At 42.8% G+C, this 24714-nt stretch overlaps 1 protein-coding gene across 2 annotated transcripts in view; it reads left to right on the top strand.

The window, feature by feature from the left end:
* LOC117446331 (low-density lipoprotein receptor-related protein 1-like) overlaps nt 1-24714 on the top strand; it is a 119583-nt gene that overhangs the window by 40387 nt on the left and 54482 nt on the right. For both annotated transcript variants that reach the window (XM_034082491.2, XM_071203148.1), the window contains exons 4-10: nt 4668-4787; nt 5316-5444; nt 5555-5818; nt 12785-12947; nt 13988-14210; nt 17607-17796; nt 18037-18180. In XM_034082491.2, the coding sequence (XP_033938382.1) occupies nt 4668-4787; nt 5316-5444; nt 5555-5818; nt 12785-12947; nt 13988-14210; nt 17607-17796; nt 18037-18180 (1233 nt within the window). The remainder of the gene's footprint in view (nt 1-4667; nt 4788-5315; nt 5445-5554; nt 5819-12784; nt 12948-13987; nt 14211-17606; nt 17797-18036; nt 18181-24714) is intronic.

The following is a 24714-nucleotide window of genomic DNA, read 5'->3' as shown; positions in this document are numbered from 1 at the left end:
TGATCCAGGACCACAGCCACAACTCAAGATCCAGCGCTCGCGATCCAGGACACAGGACCGCAGGATCATCCATGACTCCGGATCCCAGCGTATATAGACACCAAAAAGAAAGACATTTGGGGAGGCTGGGTTAATCGGAACATGAGAGTACACAGGTACAGACAGAGAGAAGGAAGAAGTAAGATGTCCCCCGACAAACTAAGCCTATATCAGCAAAACTAGGGGCTGAATCTAATCAGCCCTAACTATAAGCTTTATCAAAAAGGAAGGTCTTAAGCGCACTCTTAAAAACGGATAGGGTGTCTGCCGCCCGAACACAAACTGGAAGCTGATTCCACAAATGTGGAGCTTGATAAGAAAAGGCTCTGGCTCCCATTGTACTTTTAGATACTCTAGGAACAACCAACAACCCTGCATTCTTGGAACGCAATGCCCTAGTAGGACAGTAGGGTATAATGAGTTCTTTAAGGTAAGATGGCGCCTGCCCATTAAGGGCTTTGTAGGGGAGAAGAAGAATTTTAAATTCTATCCTGTGTTCTATAGGGAGCCAGTGTAAGGCAGCCAGAACAGGAGTAATGTGGTCCCTTCTCCTAATTCTGGTTAGTACACAAGCTGCAGCATTTTGAATCAGCTGAAGCGACTTGACTGACTTCTTTGTACATCCTGATAATAAAGAGTTACAATAATCCAGCCTAGAAGTAACAAATGCATGGACTAGTTTCTCTGCATAGTTTTGAGGCAGATGGAAGTAGGCAGTCCTTGAAATTGATTTGATGTACCCGTTAAAGGATAAATCCTGATCAAATATAACACCAAGATTCCTTACAGTCTCACTGGAGGCCAAATTAATGCCATCCATAGTTAGTAGATCTTTAGATAATTTGTTTCGTAGATTCTTCACTGCTACTTTGAATGATTGTGGAACATAGCCTGATAATAAAGACATATTCATAATATTTAATAAAGAAGTGCTAATTAATGGAAAAACTTCCTTCAACTGCTTAGTTGTAATTGGGTCTAACATGCACGTTGATGGTTTAGAAGAGAGAATCATTGAATTTAATTGTTCAAGGTTTATGGCTGAAAAGCATTCTAGTTTACTATCTAGTGTAATATTAGAACTTACGTTTCCAGGAGCTGTTGATAACACTATACTGGTCAAAGGCAAGAGGTCATTAATTTTGTTTCTAAGAGTAACAATTTTATCGTTAAAAAAGCACATAAAATCATTACTACTTGAAGATGAATCCACGAGGATGTCAGCTACAATCCTGAGGAAGCCATCAGGGAAGCAGCATGACGAGACCCAAGGCAGGACCGCAGAGACAGGTTCAGCCACGACCCGAAGTCCACGACTTAATCCAGAACTCAGGATAGAGGATCCAGGACACAGGATTACAGCAAGAGGATCAGCCTCGACTCCGGATCCCGGCGTAGATATAGATACAAAACAAGAAAAAAGATTTGGCTGGGTTAATCGGAACAAGAGAATACACAGACAGAGAGGGAAAAGGTCATTGGATAAAAGTTATTCTTGATAACCCTCTAGAAAGATCTCATGAACTTCCCCACTCAATCTATCAAGACCCGAGCAGTTCTCTTAGATATAGGATAAGAAACAGAGATAGGGAGCACAACAACCTATCTCTTCGTCAGATGCACTCCCCCGCTTATCTAAGCGACTCTGTACCCCGTTACCCTCTACAAGGCCATAGACCAGCAGAGGGAAAATGGGGGGTGGGTAAGGGTAAGGGTTTTTAAGAATACACCGCAAGGGTCTAAAGGGAAAAAATATGAAATATAAGGTACTATATTTTAAGTAATCCTATCTACTATTCCTATATTCGAATAATGTATAAACTATTTTAAAAATACTTTATGAAATCCTATGTTATGTTATAAATATTAAAATAAAGAACTAAATGAATAAATAACTAAATAAATAAATGAATAAATAAATAATTAAACAAAAGTCAGAGAGAAAAGGTGAGTTTTAAGTGTTGATTTAAAAAAAAAAAACATACTGTATGAGTGGTTTGCACTCTCAACCAAATATAGAAGTGTTCTTTGGTTAAATATTTGGTGGTATGTGTCACAGTTGGTTGTTTACATTGTTGCCCATGTTGGTTTTATAAACACATCTTGGTTGTTCGATGCTTGGACTTGTTTTGGAAAATTCCCGGCATGTCTGTAATTTGAACTGTGGTTGTCCCAGCAAGCCTCTGGAGAGCAGCAGGAAGAGTTGTGTGTGTGTGTGTCTGTAATATTCAATGCATTGTATTGAGATAGCAGGAGGCCACTGGTAATATGGAGTAACTCATCTGGTGTTTATTATCATGCAGAGAAGATTCAAAATGAGGAGTAATTGCTGAAAATGCAGGGAGAGAAATCTGCTGATTTGCATGGTTTAGCTTCTCTTGCTCAGCAGTTTGAAGCTGTTCATGTTTACCTTGGTTATTGATTTGGAAAATGCATGTAGCGCCACAATGCAAGAGGCACAGTACAGTAATGCACCAAACCCATGGGCTTTTTTTCTTTAATCTTGAAAGTGTGGTGAGATTCTTGATCCCTCCTCTCGCTCTCCGGAGGTGTTATGCTAGTGTGAATTGTCTGCCAGTGTTTTCTGGGCAAAGTGAATCACTGATAGATCTCAGCCTGGTTTGACAGGACTGTGTGTGTTTGACTATGACTCACTGTCTCTTGATGTATATCTCCCAGGATGTGCAGTGCACTGCTAGAAACTCAGTTGAGATTCCATTATGTGTCGGTCAGCTGACTGGAAGGTGTGATAGTTGCATGTTTGTGCCCTTCTATATTTGATGTGTGTGTCACCTTGGAGATGGTCTGGGCTGGTGGGGAGGTATTGATCGTGATGGCAGGGCTCAAGTATTTGTAGATTTCTGTTGCATCTCTGGCTTTCTATGTACAGGTTTTACATCTTATAATTGTTTTACTAAGAGTAATTATCAACCTTAACCTAAACATGAAAGTGAAAAGTGGATTTTGTTGTTAAATGAGAATCAAATATCTTTGCAATATGATGACATTTAGCAAATGCAAATGTACAACTGAGTCATGCCCCACTTTAATATCAGTTACCAATTGGTACAGCAGTAAGCACTACAGTGGTAAATGTTGCTTTTGTTATTCCTTGAGATGAGCTGAAGTCGACCAGTAGTTCTTATTATGAAAAACACATTTAGGGGAAATGGTTTCTAGAAAGTAAAACGTTGTTGATGAGTGTGATGATGCATTAGCTTGATTGTTCACATTACCAGCACTTGATGTTGTCCTTTTGTCTTTCTGCTACTTATGTACTGAGCTGAGTGTTGCATCCGATCCACTTGCCGGCTTAAATGTGTCTTTTAATTCTCAATGTATTCCTCTCATCTGTGACGTTCAGGTTTAATGGATGTTTTTATGTTTTCAGGGACAGATGAAGATACACTTATATGAGAGGCAGTCCTTGTATGAAACGCTGACATGAACAGTGGTCACACTTCTTCATTTAACCACACTGTAGATAACATCCCTTAGCCAATTGTAATACTGATGAGCTGATGGGAAACTGAGCTGAATGAGTGTTTTGTTCTTATTATATGTGCCTTATTGTCAGGAGGAGGGCCCGAGTCATAACGCAGTTCACAATTAAGCCAGTCACATCAAGTGTTTATGCACTTCAGCACCCTGCTGAGCTGTTAATATTCCCCACAAATACCTCATTCACACCAACGGTGTTTCAGGGCCGGTTCGGAGCTGGAGCTTGAAAAGCACCGGGTTTCCCTCTTCACACCGCAGCGGAGCAGCCTCTTAGCTCCGGAATCCGGTTCGTTTCAAGCACCAAAAAATTGTCCGGCCAGAGCAAAAGCACCGCATACGTCACGCTTACGTCGAGGCGGGGGCAGGGGCGGGATCAACTCCTGAACAACAACAAAAAGCCGGCGTTGTATCCAGTTTGTACACAACGATGGAGAAACTTAACAAGCAGCAGTGGTCCACTGAAAGACCAGCTACCTACTGGGAATCTGGTCTTCCGAAGAGGTACAGAGGAAGCTGGAGCACAATCGGCCATTGTTGTTGTTGTTGGTGTCAGCTGTGAGGGGTTTCCGCGCGGTTTGGCTTTATGAAGCATGCACGCAAACGGTTACGTCATGACGCAAACAATGACGCAATGACGCAGCACCAGTCGGACTCTGGGCAATGTGAAAAGAGCCGGAGCTAAACCGAAGAACCGGTTCTGAACCTGAAAAGCTCTAGCACGGAGCTTGAACTGGAGTTGCGTTGGTGTGAATGAGGTAACAGTGTAAAACAGCAGCTTCAGCAGCACCTTCTCCTGTCACCTCCAGGCACGTCTGTCTGGGTCCTCTGATAAACAGTACCTGGCAAGATGAATGAAACGAGTTATGAGAGTATAATGGGTTTAGTGGTATGTTAAATGGATTATTACAGAATTATGCACAAATCCACCTCCTTTTAGAATGACTGATGCAGTGTTCTCAGCCTAATGACAATGTCAGTAACGGCAAAGAAACATGAATCAACAACTTAAGTCTTAAGTCGCTTCTTTACACAATGTAATGTTGTCTTCCTGTTTTACCACGCACATTACTCCAAAAGCTCACTCCTGTCTTCTGTCCTCCCTCCCTCCCTCCTTTGTCTCCCCTCAGTGTTTGTGTCCAACTGTTCGCTCCAGGGTTGTCAGGAGAGCTGTGCGGTGACTCCATCAGGCCCTGCTTGTTTTTGTAAAAGTGGTTTTGAGATCAGCCCGGATGGAAAGACATGCAAAGGTGAGTTCCTCTAAGCAACTGTCTGTGATACCTGCTGTTGAGCATGTGGCTCAAGTGTCAGGAAAAATAGTAGAGCTTTGAAATCATTTTTGTCCTCCCCAAAATGTCAGAAGGACAGAAATGACGTGATGACTATGTTGCATCGGCAAAAAACATACATTTACGTGCTTGCCTTAAGAAGTTCTCTTACAGTCCAAAGCTGCTCCAGTGTTTACTCAGCTTTTGGAGGAGCTGAATCAAATGGAGAACACGCAGTGGGTAGTTCAAGGCCCCTTGGAGTGCCGAGCATTTACCAGAAAAACATTCGTATCTAAGCAGCCATTGGGATTATAGAGGAGTCACACAATGAGCAACTCTTGGTAACCTGACTGGTGTAATGGTTGTTTTGTCCAACACGCCATCTTAAATGAATCACGCACTAAGTCCGGCAGACTACAACTGAGCGGTAAACACAGGATTGTTTTTGTACTAATTTCTCACCTTGAATTTATTTGCTAATCCTAATAAGACTATGTTTCTGTGATTCAGATTTTGACGAGTGCAGTGTGTATGGGACCTGCAGTCAGTCCTGTACCAACACTGAAGGCTCCTACGCCTGCTCCTGTGTGGAGGGGTACTTGTCCCAGCCAGACAACCGCTCATGCAAAGCCAAGAATGGTAAGTAATAGCAGCAGGACTGAATGTAATCTCGTTTTTACTGAGACTGTGTGGATGTTCTGTTCATGTTCCTCCTGTTAAACATTAGTTATGTTCATGTCACGCTACAGTACCAGTAGACCGGCTGCCTGTCCTGCTGATTGCCAACTCCCAGAACATCCAAGCCACCTCCCTGAGCGGCACCACGGTCCACAGCCTGCTGTCCACCAGCACCAAACAAACCACAGCCATGGACTTCATCTACGCCCAGGAGAGTGTCTGCTGGATCCACGTAGGAGACGCCCCCTCCTCCACACACCTCAAATGTGCCAAGATCCCCAATCTGAAGAGCTTCACAGAGGAGAGAGTGATCAACATCTCCCTCAGCCTGCACCGTGAGTACATTAGCAGCAAAAAGCCCCTTCCCCCTGGTACATTTACAAAGCACAGCATGATCTGCACAGGCCGGAGTACACACAGTGAAGTTATTCACACATAACATACCGTATAATACAACCTCAGAAAAAGTTTCCACACAATGGCAGAAGGAAAGGTTTGTCCATTTGTGTGTATTGTGATTTTTTTTAATATTTCGGAGGCGACATATAAGGTGAATGTTCACTGCGGCTTCTGTGGCAATAACTGATGAAACAGTGAACACCACCTGTGGCTGCTGGCCATCTGTCAGACTTCTCATACATTTTTGCAGATACATTTTCTAGTTTTTGTAGTGTGCTCACAGTGTAAAAATACAGACCTGCTCTACTCTACAAAAAATATGTTTGGAAATACAATTCACAAACCGTGTCTCGTTCCAAGGAGATCCTGCTTGGATCCTGTATGAAAAGCAATCACAAATGTTTTCTCTTGCTTCATATAGAATGGATGAAGAATATATGTGTGAAGAATTTTAGACAGAAAGTTTGATTCCGTTTTTCATGCAGATCAGGCTAAAATAAAGCACTTACTTATTAGCACAGTAGATGCGTAAAAAACTGAAATACAGAAAAAAATAGAACTGCAGACATCCACATCGCCAACGGCTCCTCAAGCAAGTGGACCTTGAAACTATTGAAGAATCAAACTAAGAGTTTGTTTTCTCACACACAAAAACAAACACACCAAGCCTCAATGTTGTTTTTGGTCTTGTTCCTATCTGGAAATGAATGCAATTAGAATCAGTTGCCTGTAACGATTATCTGAAGGATCTGAACATTACATCATCCTGATTCACCTTTGGCCTTCGATACTCTCAATAGAAAAGCCTTACCTTCGGCTAAACTTGCCTTGGCTGACCCTCACCTTGAATTATTTTTGTTTTTCTGGTTAACATTATTTTCAGATGGCGTTTTGGCTGGGCCTCTAAATCTGAATGATTCAAATGTGTTTGACTTACTTACTAAGTCAAATATAAACAGGTGGAGAAAAGATTTCTAGAAATGTGGCCAAAACTGAAGTGATGAGCATCAATTCCTTCATGATTATGCACAGTCTGTGAGTCAGAGATATTGTGGCAGCTTATTTATATTTAAAACAGCTGTGTTTTTCCATGGCTTGAGTTTCATTTCAGGAAGAGTCTTGCGTAATTCAGACTTGTGTACGTGCTTGCTCCACAGTGTACACAACCTACGGGTCAAAAGCCTTCACACACACCCGCTTCTCTTCACTCCGGTTGTCACTTTTTTCCCTTCAGTTCCAAGCTGTGTTTTCAGGCAGCTGGTCTTCACTGCAAATCAGTGGGAAATTAGCCACAAAAACAATACATGTATTCACACAAAGCCAGCAGGAATTTGTCATTGTCTCTATGTATTATTTTAGAGAGTTGGTAGACAGATGTGCATTGTCATACTTTTTCAGCAAACAATATTCAAAGGACTGATTTGTGCTCGCAAGCATGCATTGTGACCGATCACTTCCACTTGCTATGCGGCAGATCGCCTCCGTTCACTTCCCTTTTCCATGGGACTAAAGAATGTATTAACATGACAGAAATGACTTTCTCAGCACAGGCCATCATAGAAAGCGAAAAGGCCAAATCATGACAGGCGGGCGGCTCTGTCCTCCACATGCTGGCTCAGCGCGGTGTGGCTGTCATCTGGAAATATATTCATTTCAAACCAGAGGATATCAGGCAAGCTCCGAACCATGATAATTATGCATGAGACATTTCGACTTCCCTCATCTCAATAAGAGGAAGATAAAACCTGATGCGCCTCTCGTCGCCTTGCTAACCCCACATCGGTTCTTAGCACAATATAAAGGCTATTGCTCCCAAAAAAAAAGACATAACACCTTCCTCAAAATAACAGAAACAGTGCCACCCTGATATGAAGATTTCCTATTAGACACATGTATTTGTGCTTAATAATTGTGATCAGAATTACTGAAAGACTAGGAACCACATGTGTTTCTATAACCATGCAGCTCTAACCATAACCTCAGCTCACATTGGATCGGACATTAAGGGCCAGAAGAATGTCCCGGAAATTCCAGCAGCTTCAGCTGGGTTGTCTCCCGGCGCAAATACACACTGCAGCGCTCGTGCACACACATCCCTATACACACATGTGGAGCACGGACAGGAAGTGCATTACTGATGATGAAGGATAACGGGTGAATTGCTGAAATCAGGAAGCAATGAAAGGGGCACTGCAAATACAGAGTCACAATATTAGTAGATATTGTAGATCTGAAACGACAAATTGATTAGTCGACCAACAGAAAAAATAACTATTAAAAAAAAACGATGAATGGTCAAAGCAATTTTTGCATGCATCAATGACAAAGAAACAGCCTCTTCAATATGGAGATGTCCTGCTTTTCTCTTCTTATATCATATTAAACTGAATCCCTTGGGTTTTGGACTGACACAAATAACATCACTTTGATACTTGAGTAACTGGGATGGACATTTTCAATTGTTTTTGTTTACATTTTATAATAAATAAGGTTTATCAAGAAAATAATCAGCATGTAAAATAATAATTGTTTATTGCAGCAGAGATGCTTTTTGAAGGACTTGTATTGTTAATAGGACCATTTATATGGCATAGATAGGTGTTGGATATGAAACAAAAACATATACATCTTTATGTTTATGATGACAAATGATGTCAGGAATATGTAAATCTGACTGCAGATTCTTAGCGTCAGCACAAACAAATACAATGGCAAAGGGGAGATTTTTGTTCTAGTCCATAATCTGGAGGGACTGGCTTGACAGCGGAGTTGTTCTTTTGGACAGCCTGCTGGCGCGTGAGAGTGACAGAAAAGGAGGAGAAGGTTTATGTTTACAGTCAACATGGCAGAGGCCAGCAGTAACCAATGGCAGGGGTGAACATACAGGAAATGATGCGCATGTGGTTGGAGTGACTCATGACCTCAGTATTCCACAGATGAGTTGTCCAGATGTGTCTTTCTCCACCCGCTCTCACACTGTCCCTCTTTCTTAGGTCCCACTTTCCTCTTCCAAATATCATGATACACACATACACTGAATCCTATCCTATATTTGACAGTGTTGTTATCATTATACCAGTCACTATATCACACAGATAAAATGTTGAGGGGTTACTAAAGTCATTGCAATTCATCGTGATGGTAACGTGGACAAATAAAATGGCAATCCATTCGATAGGTTCAAGTCTTCTGTCAGAGCTATGGCTAAAGAACAGGCTCAATTGGATTTTATTCAACACAATACATTTAAACGTGTGTTGAGGGAATCTGGCACATAAAGCGTTTAATTTGCGTTTCCTCACAACGTTTCCTCTTCATTTTCTATTACATTAATCATGTTCTGTATTAACTGTGTATTGTATTATTTGGCAAACAGCCTTAAAAGATACTGCATCAGGCATAGTTAGAAATGGGTGCTTGGAGCTCTTCCAGTGTGAAACTTGGAAATAGAGAACGAGATAGATTAAGCGGCAGTAGTACTGTACATGCTGATGCTCCACACTATGCACAGTAGGGCTGATCCCATAGCTGTCACTAAGCCTTCCTGCCCTGCTTGTACTGTGAGAGCTACAGTACCTGCTCCCTCTGCACAGTGAGCTACAGAGCGCTGCTTAGCACAGCTACTGGCCTGAAATCTCCTTAAGAGGTCATGTGCTGGTAAAAGGCAAGCCAGTCAGCACATTTTCAAATCTTCTCTCCATTCCTCCATTCAACACTTTGCTCAGACTCAAACAGCTCTCTCTCTCTCTCTCTCTCTCTCTCTCTCTCTCTCTCTCTCTCTCTCTCTCTCTCTCTCTCTCTCTCTCTCTCTCTCTCTCTCCCTCCCTCCCTGTTCGTCTGGATCTTAACAGCCCCACCATTCCTTGTTGTTGTTTTCTTGACATTTTCCCCCTGCATTTGTGGTTCTGGTGTGATGTCCGATCGCCAGATGCTCGAGGGAGTGTTTTGGAGCTAGTGCGTGAGGTTGACGAGGGGAGGTGGGGGTTGGGGTGTATGAGCAGTCGGTGGTAGAGCTTCGATCACAGTTTTAAAAGTGACAGTTCAGAGGTTCCATCTTTAAAAGTAATTCCACTGAAATAACAGTTATGACCCCACGTGTTAGCAGCGCAGTATAAGCAAATATCGCCTGTGAAGATGTATAACCCCTCTGTACTCATACAGCTATTGGAATACAACTCCTTTTCGCAATACACTTCAAATACATATAAATATAATGCATAATACATCTAGACAGCCACCCTGCTCTTGTTTTTCTTAGACCAACAGGGATGAACAAGGAAATGCGTGCAAAACAAGTTGTTTGGAGAGAGAGTAGGGAAAAAATGATGAAGGCGACCTGTTTCAATTATACTGTGTTGTTTTTTTATAGCATGGGTTGAGACAAACAGAGCTGCAGTTAATGAATCCAGACTGTTTTCCCACCTCTGGGGAACAGACAAAGGGGAGGGATGGGGGGATGATGCGTTGAAGAGGAGGAGGAAGAGGCCAATGGGAGGAGATTGAAAAGTTATAGCTCGAACCATTTCTGTTGAGTAGAGATGGAGGGAAAGGAGAGTGGGGGGTGTCAGACTGCAGGGAATGGACATTCAGTGAACTTTTCTAATATCTCCCCTTTTCTTTGCCCTTTTGATTACCCATTGCTTAATCAGTGTGTTGTGGGGCAGCTGGAAGCGTTTGAACAGAGAACTCTGTGTTAAAAATTAAGAGTACCTTTGGGAATACGGTCCCTGATTCCCATAAACCCCAGAAATGCTGCTGCACAATGGCCAAGTTTCCTTAGTGGAAATCAGATCTGTCTCTCTCCCTCAGTTTCTTCTCCTCTTCTTCTCTTTTCTCACTTTTTTTTTACCTCTCTTCTGTCCATCTGCATTTTTTCTTTTATCCGTTTTCCACTTTTACTCCAACCCCAAAATATTTTAAAGTGTTTCATTTCCCTACCTTTTCTAGCCAGGCTCTTAAGAAAAATGTTTCATGGAGGGCTCGTCTGGAATTACAGTGAGATTTAATTGTCAAGGGCTGGTATTTCCTTCACTGTGCACACTTTTAATTCACCTTCATGGCAAGGAATCTGCCTTGTCATTTCCTCCCTCTCAAGCGTGTTGGAAATCGATCCTCCGGGTTCCCCTAAATCATCAAAGTGACCTTGCCACCCTAAGAAAACATACCACCATATTAGACCTCCAGCGTTGCTGAGCGCTGCATGACCACGGACTCCTGCAGCACGACTTTAGCCCTACATCTGAGGTGTGTGTGTGTGTGTGTGTGTGTGTGTGTGTGTGTGTGTGTGTGTGTGTGTGTGTGTGTGTGTGTGTGTGTGTGTGTGTGAGGTGTGTGTGTGTGTGTGTGTGTGTGTGTGTGTGTGTGTGTGTGTGTGTGTGTGTGTGTGTGTGTGTGTGTGTGTGTGTGTGTGTGTGTGTGTGTGTGTGTGTGTGTGTGTGTGTGTGTGTGTGTGTGTGTGTGTGTGTGTGTGTGTGTGTGTGTGTGTGTGTGTGTGTGTGCGCGTATATTTCTGTGTATATTTCTGTGGAGAGCAGAGCTTGTGGCAGCTGTGAAAATACATATCCTGTGGTTGGTGAAGCCCTCCTCCCCGCTCTTTCTCTAACTCTCTTCAGTCATGCAGACATACCGTTTTTTATCATCATTTTTCAATATTTAAAGGTACAGTACCTATAGTGGTACTACAGTAAGTGCTGCAAGGAGTATTCAGATGCTTTGTTTTCCCTGAAGCGGTACAACCACGAAAATACTCAGTTACAAGGAAATTTTTTCATCTTCAAAATACAAGCTAAAGCAGCTATGATTCTTATTTTTATATTAAAGGTCCCATGTCATGGCCATTTATACTGATCATAATTCCATTGTTGAGGTCGACTAGAATAGATTAACATTGTTCAATGTTCCAAAATCACATTGGTTTTCTCATACAGCATCTCTGTATAGTATGTGTATTCACTCTCTGTCCGAAACGGCATGTTGGAGCTCTATATCAGCTGTAACTCTATATCAGCTGTAACTGTTAGCCAACAATCACTTATCAACTAAAAAGGAAAAAAAACAATCATTGCAGGTTTTATTATCAAAAGTTGACCCATGTCACTGTTGTGTTATTATATAAAGGTGGATCATTATTACTCATGCATTGTGTTAGCATCATTTTAATTCTCCTTTACTTTAACAATGGCTTTCTTTCTCTGATCCCGGCCTGGACTCAGTTAGACTGAGCTGGTGTTTGAGGGGAGGAAGGAAGAGGAGGGAGTGAGGGAACTAGGGAGAGTCGTATTTTAGTGTCTAATGTTATTCTTTTTCACAATTTCTCTGCTCTCTCAGAGCCTCCCCATGTGGTCCTGCACCACATTCAGGACAGTTTGGATAAATGTTCCATTCAATGAGGGTGTGGTGCTAGTGCACGCGTCTAGGTGTTTGATTTACATCCTCGGGTGGGACACTTGTCTACCCCCTGAGCTGAGCTTCAGGAAAATAAACTCAGCGGAAACCGCACGTCTGCCAACATCACGCCCCTCGTAGCAACAAACAGCCTGTCTCATGTTCTGTTTGTCTGAGGGGCTTCGAGTGACAGACACATTACCTAGACACTTGCTAATTGGAGTTGGCTTACATCTCATTCGAGAAAACTGCACCGTGTCTAAACCGGAAAATCTGTGCTTGAGTGTTGAGAAAGAAAGAGGGAGCTGAAGAGCTAGCTGCCATACAGCATTGCTAACTAATGTACTTAATCACATGACTATGAGTCAAACATCTTACCCATCAGTAAAAGTATGTACAAAAACATAAAACGCTCAAGATCTACCTGACAAAATGAATTCAAAACCACTGTGTTAGCCTCCCCCTGCACCTCTTGTATCTTACCCCCTCCTCACCCCTTGGCTCTTTCTTCTCTACAGATGTGGAGCAGATGGCCATCGACTGGCTCACCGGAAACTTCTACTTTGTTGATGACGTGGACGACAGGATCTTCGTGTGTGACAAGGATGGGCAGACATGTGTCACCCTCCTGGACCAGGAGCTGTACAACCCCAAAGGCATCGCCCTGGACCCCACCATGGGGTTGGTTTGATATCTTGCTTTTTGCCTTATGCATAAACACACTGCATGGAACTGGAGTCAGATGCGGTCATGTGTTGCTGTTACCCAACTTTAAACAAGTAGAAATGGGAAAGAGGGGGGCTAGTAATTGAGTGCAGATGTTCTGTTTCACTGTGATACAATGAGTGCAAAGGTTTTGAATGTAAAAGCATGTTTTTGTTACAGCTCTTTTGTTTATGGCCAAACCTTCCAGAAAATGAATAGCACTATTGTGAGAATGTTTGTGTATACGTGCTTCTAGCCATCAGCATATTTTTCGCCCCACGCAATTTCCTCTGCCGTAATTGGGTTTTTGAGTAACAAGGTCATGGAGATTCACTGTAGCTGCTTTTTTTGTTTATGTTATGGTCTGCAGAGTCATTTGGGGAGGGGGGGGAACTAAACCCAGACTGTTATACATAACTATATTATAAGCTATATTTAGCCACAAAAAAGTGAAAATTAATAAAAAACTGCATAATTATATTTCCTTCATCTTCCAGGTACTGGTTGTTGTTTTTGTTGTTACTCTACTAGGACAGGATATTGAGCTTTTTGTTGTTGTTTGCTAACACATTTACAGGGACAGTGAGCATTAACTTTAGATAAGTCACTTGTTTTGCTTTTACTTTAATAACTAAAGATTCAACAAATGTTTTATGTTTGGTTCTACAGTGGAAATGTGTCCCTTCTTAATGTTGCCAGCCTATTAAATTACTATTATTCAGAGGTTTTCTACAACCTAAAGTGCAAAACTTTAGTATAAAGAGTTTATATCTGGTATTAATTTAAAAAATGACTTGAACAATTCATCTTGCCTGCTGCAAACCATTACGGATGCTTCCTACCTTTCTCTTTTCACCATTCTAAAACTAGATTATTATTGTCTCCCTGTAATGAAAATTAAGGTAGTCAATTAAATATAACAAAGCCAGATGGGCGTAAAATGAAAAGAAAATTCAGATACAGTCAATCTATTTATCCATCTGTTCTAAATCAAGTGTGATCCTTTGTTTCCACAGGAAGGTGTTCTTCACAGACTACGGTCAGATCCCTAAGGTGGAGCGCTGCGACATGGATGGCCAGAACCGAACAAAGCTGGTGGACAGTAAGATAGTTTTCCCCCACGGCATCACGCTGGATCTGGTCAGCAGGCTGGTGTACTGGGCTGATGCCTACCTGGATTACATTGAAGTGGTGGACTATGAAGGCAAGAACCGGCACACCATCATCCAAGGCCTGCTGGTGAGAAAAGCTGCACACCCCCCCCCCCCACCTCCCATTATCATCAATTTAACAGGAAGATAATCTCTTAAATTAGCCGTCAATGGATGCAATTCAAAATAACTTAAGTGTGCTTTAGAGTTCCCTCTATATCTATAATGCCCCTTATGTTTCTCCTGTGTACTCCTGTAATGTTTTCTCGCCCAGTGAGTTACGGGCAGAGAGAAGACGGTAGACATTTGCCTTTTTATTAAAGCAGCTGATTAATAGTGTTTAATGCTCAGGCTGTTGATGTGGCAGCACTGATGAAACACAGCGCCTCTTAAACCTGTTACCATGGCTTTTACCGTGATATGTGGAGAAGTAATGGCTTTCATCTACTCATTGAGCCTAAGGGCAAAGACAAACTCACATGCACACAAACGCACACGCACACACGCACAAAACTACCATATCTTGCTCTGTGTGTATTTGCACCTTCGATAGGTCATTAGTACATGCACATCCTTCAGACAAAGGTTAAAGTTAGTGTGTTATTGATGGTGTTGCATTTCGGCTGTTTTATCAAGAGTGTGTCTGTTTGTTGCGGCCTGACATGCTCTGTTAAGGTGCATAGGAAACCTTTTAAAAGGGGACCTATCATGCAAAATGCACTTTTCGATGTCTTTTATACATATGTGTCCCTGTAAGCCGTAAGGGAACTCACAAAGTGTCAGAAAACAAAACCCTCTCTCTTTTCCTCCGTACCCAAATCTCTAAAAACGGGGGTACAACGGAGCTGATCCAGATTTGCGTCCGATATGACTTAATATCCAAAATGTGGACCCACGGCACTATCAGAAATGTTGCTATCAGAAACAATGCCCGACGTGTTTTGGACGTAATATGGTCTTTCTTTACATTAGCAAGCATCGCTAACACTCAGAGCTAACCTGTACTGGAGAGAGCATGTGTAAGAAAGCAGGAAATAAAAAAAGGAACTCTCCTTGTGGTAAACCCGCAAGAGAAAAAGCATTTGAGCTCCAGACTGTTTCAGAAATAGTCCTTGATGTGGTTTGGAACATGATATGGCGTTTAATCACGGCAGCATTTAGCTGTATCTCGTAGAATTCTGAGCAGGCATTAGCTCCCCCTCCTCTATTTTTTGTTTGTTTTCAAGCTAAGGACCCAGAACCTGCAGTTCTCTAACAGGGCTGAAATAGAGGGATATGAGGGATGTCTAAAAATGCATGATCTGTTTGGTATTTTGAGCAAAACATATCATAGACATGTTTTTTTTGTAATAATAATTGTTCTCATTACAAGCATTGGTCTGGTTTGTCTTGACTGGATATGTGAGTAAAGGTGACGCAGTAAACAATCCTGTTTTCTTACAGTCTGATGCTAACTGTTTCCCATCAGCAGAGCCTTTCAGCCTACAATAACAACCATTTTTGTCTTTCTCACCCTCTATGGCCCAGTTCGCTCCACACACAAAACAAGATAGACCACAAGGCCATCTCAGGTTTTATGCTGCTGGCGCGGCCTGTTGCAACATTGGGTCAACGGGTTCTGTCTGTTGTGAGCTGTGGAAGCTTTTCTGGTTCTTCTCACTCACTGCTGCTAAACACTTTATCCTTTTTTTAATACCACAGGGAAAATTATAGTTTCTGAACCAAAGGCAGGCAGGTGGCTGTTAGAAATGTGTATCATAACACCTCAAAAAGATCCCTCGACATCACATATTTAGACTAAAACTAACCATGGAAACAACACCTCTTCTTCATGCTACATTACAAGTTAACATTCACTTGTAAACTAACCAAGGGAAAAATTACTGAAAAAAATCTTTAAAACATAGAGGATAATTAAAAAGAAAAAGAGCCCATCTTGTTTGTGTGCTAAGTTGCCATGGTAGAAGCACAATAATAGACTCTGTGGTTTCCAAATATAGAAATTAATGGATTCACACAAGTAAAATGCGACTGACTACACTTTGAATTGTGATAATTATTTTTCATGTATTCGGGCACATCATCATGTATTATTGCTTGCGAACAGGGAAATAGTGAAAGAATCTTTGGCAGACTTAACTTTTGTCTAGAGTGTTGGCTAAACCCAAAAAAAGATGTTTTTATTATAATCGAAGCATGTCAAACTCTTATATACAACCAGGGTTGGGTTGTAACGGAATACATGTAACGGCGTTACGTAATCAGAATACAAAATCAAGTAACTGTATTCAGCTCGCGTTACATTTGAAAAACGAGTAATCTGATTACAGTTACTTTCGTAAACCTGAAGTGAATACATTTTGGATTACTTATTGGAATTATTGGTGGAAAGATTTCCTCTCAACATTTAATATTCAAGTAGGTACAGCCGAATCATCACAGCGCACAAAACCTATTACCGTTGCAGATGGACCAAAAAAGCGTTTGAAAAAAAATCGCGGGTCCGCTCGCTCAGTGAAACAATAACAACGAAACATGGAGGAACAAAAGTCTGCGTTTAAATCGCGTGTGTGTATATGTGTGTGTGGTTAAAACACATCAGCCTGTGGTCGCTCTTTAGTCTTTAGCCTTATGATTATTTCTGAAGGTATACACAGTGAAGGCGGCGTGCTCGTCTTCTCAGAGGCTGAGTTAACCCTCCCGCTGCCTCCTGGCGCTGCAGAGATGTCATGAAGTGAAGGAGGTTTTCCTTATAAAACAGCTGTGGGCAGCAAATACTGTGAGAGTCACAGACATGAATTCATAGATCAAGGCAGACTGGTGCACACACTCTCCTGTTTTGCCAATCCGGTGCTTAAACAAATATAGCTCTACACCCCTGGCCGAAATGTCCTTAAAATGAAGTCCGAGTTCGACATTTTAATTCATGTCCTGCCAACACTGGCAGGACAGAAGGCGACACGCCCGTTCTAAGCCGTGTCCCTCACTCCTCACATCCCAAGCTGCATCCCCAACAAGTGTATTATGTTGTTACATCGTTTCAGATGTGATGTTTCAGTTGTGCTCTTGATAAGCCATTAAAACAGTAAAAACACGTTCAGTTTCCTTTTGCTTTTTTGTGTCTCCTGTTCACCAAAACATACCCATCTGTGATGGAAAAAGAAAGTAATCCAAAAGTAATCTAAAAGTAATCTGATTACGTTACTTTTTAAAGACACGTAACTGTAACTGTATTCGGATTACTTTCAGAGCCATGTAATCAGTAATCAGTAACTGATTACATTTACAAAGTACCCCTCCCAACCCTGTATACAACATAGCTATCTTATTGTCTTCAAGGGTAGCTGTGACTGTGTGAAAGTTAGTAAAAGTTCATTTTAGGGAAAAGTTATGGAATAAATCAGTTAGAAAAATCTAATCAAATTTTTTGGACTGACTTTAATATCCTCTGTTTTACTCTCTCCCTTACCATCCCTTCCTTAAGATCGAGCACCTGTATGGGCTGACTGTGTTTGAGAACTACCTGTATGCCACCAACTCAGACACTGCTAACATGCAGCCTAAGACCAGTGTGATCAGAGTGAACCGCTTCAACAGCACAGACTACCAAGTAGTGACCAGAGTGGACAAGGGAGGGGCGCTGCACGTCTACCACCAGAGACGCCAGCCTCCAGGTACACCACACACACACGCACACACACACACACACACACACACACACACACACACACACACACACACACACACACACACACACACACACACACACACACACACACACACACACACACACACACACACACACACACACACACACACACACACAATCATACATTTTAATATCTTGTGCAATTCTGAGTACTTTATAACGCTTCTGGATTTCTGACTTTATCTTTGATCTACTTTGTGTCCAGTACGTAGCCATGCATGTGAGGTGGACCAGTTTGGGAAGGCGGGAGGCTGCTCGGACATCTGTCTGCTGGGGAACGGCCACAAGAACCGAACCTGCCGCTGTCGCTCCGGATTCAGCCTGGGCAGTGATGGGAAGTCCTGCAAAAGTGAGTTGGACAGTGATTAAATAATTAATAAGTTTGATTTTTGCTTGTGTTACAGAGGGTCGAAACCTTTGAGAAAGGATTAGAAGTAGCTAAAGTTATTTGAAAAAAGTAAAAAATGAATTATTTTTTGTAAAACATATTTTGATATTAATTGAGTAGTCTGTTACACAACTGAAATATAAATAGTAAGCTAAAATGGCGCTAATGGCTAAACTGTTCAACTAGTTGGCTAAAAGTAAGCAGATATACTAGCCGTGTCTCAATTCAGGGGCTGCACCCGTTGTTAATTGGTGTCCCAATTTAAAAAAAAAGACGAGAGTCCTCCGAATGCGGCCCACGAATGCAGCCTACTTTTCCCCAATTTGAAGGATACATCTGATGTACACTCCGCGGCCTAGCATATCCCACGGTGCAATGGCGATACGGTCTCCCCAGCAGAGTGGATTTAAAAGCAGCATCAAGCGGAGGAATCACTAATAAATGTGAGTATTGGGTTTTAACTTACTTTAAATTAACTAATGTCACACACGTCAAACCCAAGTGGCATTAAAACGTACATGTTCGTTAAATAATACGGATACATATGTGACGCTAATTAGCTAGCTGGACGTACTGCACTGTTGTTTACACTTGTTTTTAATTCAATTCAGAAGTTTACTAAAGTCATACAGAGATCTTGGCTCTGTTATAGATACGTTATACTTTATATTACATAAATAGACCAAAGTGAAAACATTTAGACCTGTATAGCCTACAGTACGGTGGGATTTATAAAATGCTACCCTGACGTGTAGCTGCTGTTAGCTTTATTTATTTCTCTGACATGTTTTACTGTTTATTAAACTTTGCGACAACATTACAACCTTTGTATTCAGCTCTGCTTTGAGGTAGGGCTAAAAAGGAGCCTATTTTAAATATTTCCACCAGATTTCTTTTATTTAGGTTAAAGTTTATTTAATTTATCCTAATCCCATAATAATAAGACAATCAAAAATAGACAGCATCCTTTAGCTTGATGTTAGTTTGTGCTGTCTAAGGGATGCAAGCTGTGACTATCACTTCATCTCTTTAGTTTTTTAAAAACCTAAACAGTACATAATTTTTAAATGATCCTTTAAGGATTGTTTGTCTGAAATGCTTAGTTACATGTTGCAATAATAGTTTTGCAACCCTGTGTTTAATATGATTAATTCACTTTTTTCTCTTGTTTTTCTCTGTAATTAGGACAATTCTGGAGAAATGGATCTGCTCAGGACCCCTAATCTGAAGGGTGCACAGCCATCCACCTCCCTGTGGTGCATCAGGAACATCCTCCACCCAGACCTCTGCTTACTGCCATCCTACAGACTTGTGATTTAGTTTCAGAATTTGATTTTGCATGTGTCCTTTCTTTTAATATACGATTATAGCTTGAGTCTGTCTGATTCCCCAAACAGCTGCTTCTACTTGCTGCACATATAATACAAATAAACAACTCAATAAACACACTTCTGCGGATATTTGTGTTGCTGCTGGTGATGTTAAAGTACATGACTGATTTCCTCTGTCTCAATGATGAAAGTTATAATAATAGAAGACATGAAGCTGCAGAGAGAGGATGGATATATTCTTACCTCTACTTTGTGATAAGATGAAAATACAATATTAAATTAAAATAGTAATTGTTAAACATATTGTTTATTTCATTTACTGAGGTTTTAACCATTATTTACAACATGTGTACATAAGCAGTGGAATAATAGGGTATCTCCAAGTCATTAAACTGTCTTCAGTTTAATTTTATTAATACAAAAAATAGGTCATAGCAAATGTTTAATTGTGTATTTCAGCAGAGCGGGGGGGGGGGTCACGGTGCTGCTGGACCTGGAGGTCCTGACCTGGTGTCAGTGGGACATCATCTGGGCTGGTTTAGGGGAAGAAGGAGAATATAAACTGTTATAATCACAGCTATTAAGATTAGAACACTAATATTGTTAACAATCAATCGATACAACATGCTGTTGTTCACTTAAAAAAACATATTGTTTTATTAGTGTAACGTCCGAGGTGTTAAGGCTTCAAAAATACTTTTGTGTAACAAGAACTCAGGAACTTTAGTAATTTTGTATCCGTTTATTATTGTCGAGACACACACACGCTCTCCTTCACAACTTCAGGACAGACTGCGCATGCTCAAAACACATGACCTCTCAACCCAATGCTTACATGCGTCCCCCCTTACTGAAAGAAATGTCCCCATTTCCACACACATGGTGAGAACACAACAAAACATAAAAAAAAACAATACAACAACGAAAAACCCAAAAAACATAACAAAATTACACAATACCCTGCAGAACAATACATGTACGCATGATGTACATTTAAAAAAAACTAAAAACCTTTGAATAAAAACAATAACAAACAAAACACATCCACAGCCCAAATAAGACATCAAACTTGGTATGACATAACCTATTCCCCTGTCCTGCACACTTGAAACATGAACGAAAAACACAATTATGCAGCATAGAATACACAGGAGAAAAGAAGCACACAAGCATGTAAACACCAGTCATTCAGCCCATAACAAAGTCCATAAAGCGGACAGGAGGCCGCGCTAACACCGCGAGACACCGTCAGTGCATCTTGTTCGAGCTCAGGGGAATCACCAGCCCCAGAACCCGGCCCAAGATCACACTTTCCCCATCGAAAAACCTCAAGCGTCCAGAGCTCTGTGGGGAGACTGCATCCTGCAACGGAAGAGGCTGAGAAAGGTTTAAGAAAGACCTTGATGGTCCCCCCAAGGGAAAGGCTACCAGCAGGTTGTATTGCCGTAGCCTGTCATAATGGACAGTTTGGAGAGAGGCTTCATCCCCAAACGGGCTACTTAGTTGGTACGTGACCCCCACTTCATCACCCCTATCCATTCGCCTCTGCACCAGATAAGGCCCCTTCCAGTGGGGAGACAGCTTACGCCGGCTCTCAGTGGGATTATTTAACCACACCAAATCCCCGACTTCATACGGGACGTGCCTCACTCTGGCGTCATAGTACGACTTCTGTTTGCTGCTTGCAGCAAAATTGTTATCCCTTGTCTGATCAAACCAGCAATGTCTTCCCGGGGACCCTGCTCCAGATCATCCCGCTTTGAACCCAGTAAAACATCCACAGGAGTCCTGGCCTCCCTGCCATGCGTTAGAAAATTCGGCGTGAAGCCTGTGCTGGAATGTACACTGGTATTGTACGCAAACGCGACCTGTGACAGAAAAGAGTCCCACTCCCCCTCACATGGTAGAAGAGATTTCACCAACTGATCGATAAGTGTCCTATTAAACCTCTCTACCATGCCATCAGCCTTTGGATTGTAAGGCGTGGTCTGCGTCTTCTTCACACCTAACCTGCTGCACAAATGCCTCACAACATCTGATTCAAACTGTCTGCCCATATCAGTGTGCAGAGTTTCCATTACCCCATGCTCCAAGATGTAGTTCTGGAAGAGACACTCCGCGACCGTGAGGGCTTTTTGATCGGGGATGGCATACAGATTTACAAATGTTGTGAAATAGTCTTCAACAACCAACACATACCGGTTGCCTTTTGATGTGACCGGCAACTCCAGTATGTCATCCGCCACACGCTGAAAAGGTCTAACTGCTTGCGAAGTTCTCATGGGGGCATGGTATTTAGGCACCGGGGACTTCCTTCTCTGACAGGCATAACATTGGTCACACCATGATCGAATGTCACTGTGCATAGAGGGCCAATAGCACACACTTCTTGCACGTGCAAAAACGCGTTCATATACGCCAAGTGAGCAGTCAGTGGAGCACCATGCAAGTGTCCCAGGACCTCTGGAACTAAGACCGCAGGAACAACAACTTGAGTAGACTGCCCTGCCTCAGACAGCCAAACAACTCTACATAAAAGTCCCTCCACAAAAGTCAGCCGGGGAAACTCATGCCAAAGTCTCTTCACACCCCGACTAGCATCTTTTAACCTCCATCTAGGGGGCCGTTGGCCATGCTCCAGGCAGCCAGGCCAAAACTTGTCCGATGTCTGCATCCTTTTGCTGGAGCTTCCTAATCATGTCATCATGTGACAAAAGTGAAGATTAGGGTCTGGTCCACTGAAGACCCTGAGTCAGGAGAAGGAGGGCCTTAAATTGGTCCCTGGGCTTGGGCCGTGGCAGGAGTCCCCACAGCACACACATCACTAGGACCACTGTCCCCAGCGCTAGGGAGAATTGTACTCAAGGGAGCGGATGTGGCATCGAGACTGCCTGAGTTCTCCAAAGCTTCCGGGGTGGCAGGCCTGCGTGAAAGGGCATCTGCATTTGTGTGTTTGGCCCCACTCTCGTATGGGTCCAGCTCCAGAGCCCAACGGCTACGACGCCCCGTCCTGTCATTTTCAACCTGAAGTCGTCGCAGACCCAACAAAGGTTGGTGATCTGTGATAATTGTGAAGGGGAGTGCCTGAAATTACGCACTGCCCACACTATCGCCCACAGCTCCCTGTTGTAGGTAGACCAACGCTGTTCAGCTGCTGTGAGGGAGCGACTAGCGTAGGCCACCACTCTCTCAAGGCCATCCACTTCTTGTGACAGCACAGCCCCCACAGCAATCTGCGAAGCATCTGTACACAGCACGAAGCTCTTGGTGAAGTCCGGGTGACACATGATGGGTTTGGCACAAAGACCATCCCGCAAAAACTCAAATGCCCCCTGGCAATACGCCGTCCACTGAAAAGGGACATCCTTTCCCGTCAGATGGTTGAGGGGGGCAGCACGCTGGGCAAAATTCCTCACAAACCTCCTATAATAAGAGCAGAGACCCAGAAAAGCACGCACCTCTGTAGCGGACCGTGGAACTGGCCAAGTCTTCACCTTATCTGTGTTACGGGGGTCAGGACGAAGCCCCCCGGCGGAGATGACGTGACCAAGGAATACCACATGATCACGGGCAAGATGGCACTTCCTGACGTTCAATCTAAGCCCAGCTGCCCCAATCCGAATGAAGACCTCCTCCAAAGCAGACATGTGGGCCTCAAACGAACTAATGTGAATTAGTATATCGTCAAGATACACCATGCACCATGGCAGCCCCCTTAACACCAGCTCCATAACCCTCTGGAAGGTAGTGGGTGCATTGGTTAGACCCATAGGCATGGAGTTGAACTGGTATAGGCCCTGGCCAGTGGTGAATGCTGTCTTTTTGCGGTCCTCCTCAGCCACTTCCACCTGCCAGTAACCGTCAGAAAAATCCAAGGTGCTGAACCAGGAGGCCCCCGCCAATGCGTCCAATGTGTCATCCACCCGTGGCAGTGGATGAGCTGTTTGATCAGGCCGGTGTTCCCAGTTCTGCCCTTCCCAGAGGCGAACACCCCTTGGTGTTTCCCCATCAAGGCATGCAGCTGCAGTCTCTGTTCAGCAGACAACGGGAATCCAGCCACATCCGGCAGAGGGGTAGCCCCCTGCTGAGAGGGGAAAACCTCAGAGGGGGTGAGTAGCTCACAGTCCTTAACATGGTGGAACACACCTAAATGGGAGCCGGGGTGCAGCTTTAACTCCTTCTCTGTCGGGTTGAGCAGCCTTGCCACAGTGCATCCATTCTTCACAGGTGCAACTGTACGTGCAACCACAAGTCCCACATTATCACGCACCTCAGGCTCCAGGTAGCCTAAGAAAGAGTCAATGGGCAGACCGGCAGTACGGGGAATATCCACATTAACTGGGACAATCATTTCACTGAAAGGGGGAATAATAGCATCAATAGACATAGAGATGTTACAACATTCTGGTATGAAATCTGTGGCATGCATGAGAGGAATATCACCATCCCACCGCTGCCACCAATGTAACGTCCGAGGTGTTAAGGCTTCAAAGATACTTTTGTGTAACAAGAACTCAGGAACTTTAGTACTTTTTGGAGCGTCACAGACAGCGCCTCCGTTTATTATTGTCGAGTCACACACATGCTCTCCTTCACAACTTCAGGACAGACTGCGCATGCTCAAAACACATGACCTCTCAACCCAATGCTTACATTAGTACAGAAAAATTAAGACTTATTTTAAATAAGAAATAATATGATTAAATTACATCAGCTATATATAATGTACTTGTTTACTTACTAATGTAACATTACTGGGGGCTAAAGGAACAGTTTAATCTTATTTACCTGACCATGGTCCTCTTTATTTCATCGCCGTCTGTGATCTCCAAAAAATGGTTAAAGTAAAAAAGTAAAAGTAAAGTTTCTGGATCCTTTTCAGCTGAGTTAGCTTGTAAGCTAATTTCCTAGCAGGCTACTGGAGCAGCGCAACCGAACAGCGCGTATCACGTTACGTAAATACGAAGCGCTCCGTAGGCTAGACCGTCTCATTTCGTAGGCCGCTCGGTCCAGCCTACCCGGTCTACGTGGGCTGGGTCCTCCGTGGACCGCGTAGGCTGGGTCCTCCGAAGAATGTAGCCCCTGAATTGAGACACGACCAGTTGCCTAAAATAAGCCTTATGGATCAATTATAACAATGACAACTAAAAGTGATGGCTAGTCA

The sequence above is a fragment of the Pseudochaenichthys georgianus genome, chromosome 5, assembly GCF_902827115.2.
Source record: "Pseudochaenichthys georgianus chromosome 5, fPseGeo1.2, whole genome shotgun sequence".
In the NCBI taxonomy this organism is placed as follows: domain Eukaryota; kingdom Metazoa; phylum Chordata; class Actinopteri; order Perciformes; family Channichthyidae; genus Pseudochaenichthys; species Pseudochaenichthys georgianus.
The sequence above is the reverse complement of the archived record's forward strand: the minus strand, read 5'-3'. Positions and strand labels throughout refer to the sequence as shown.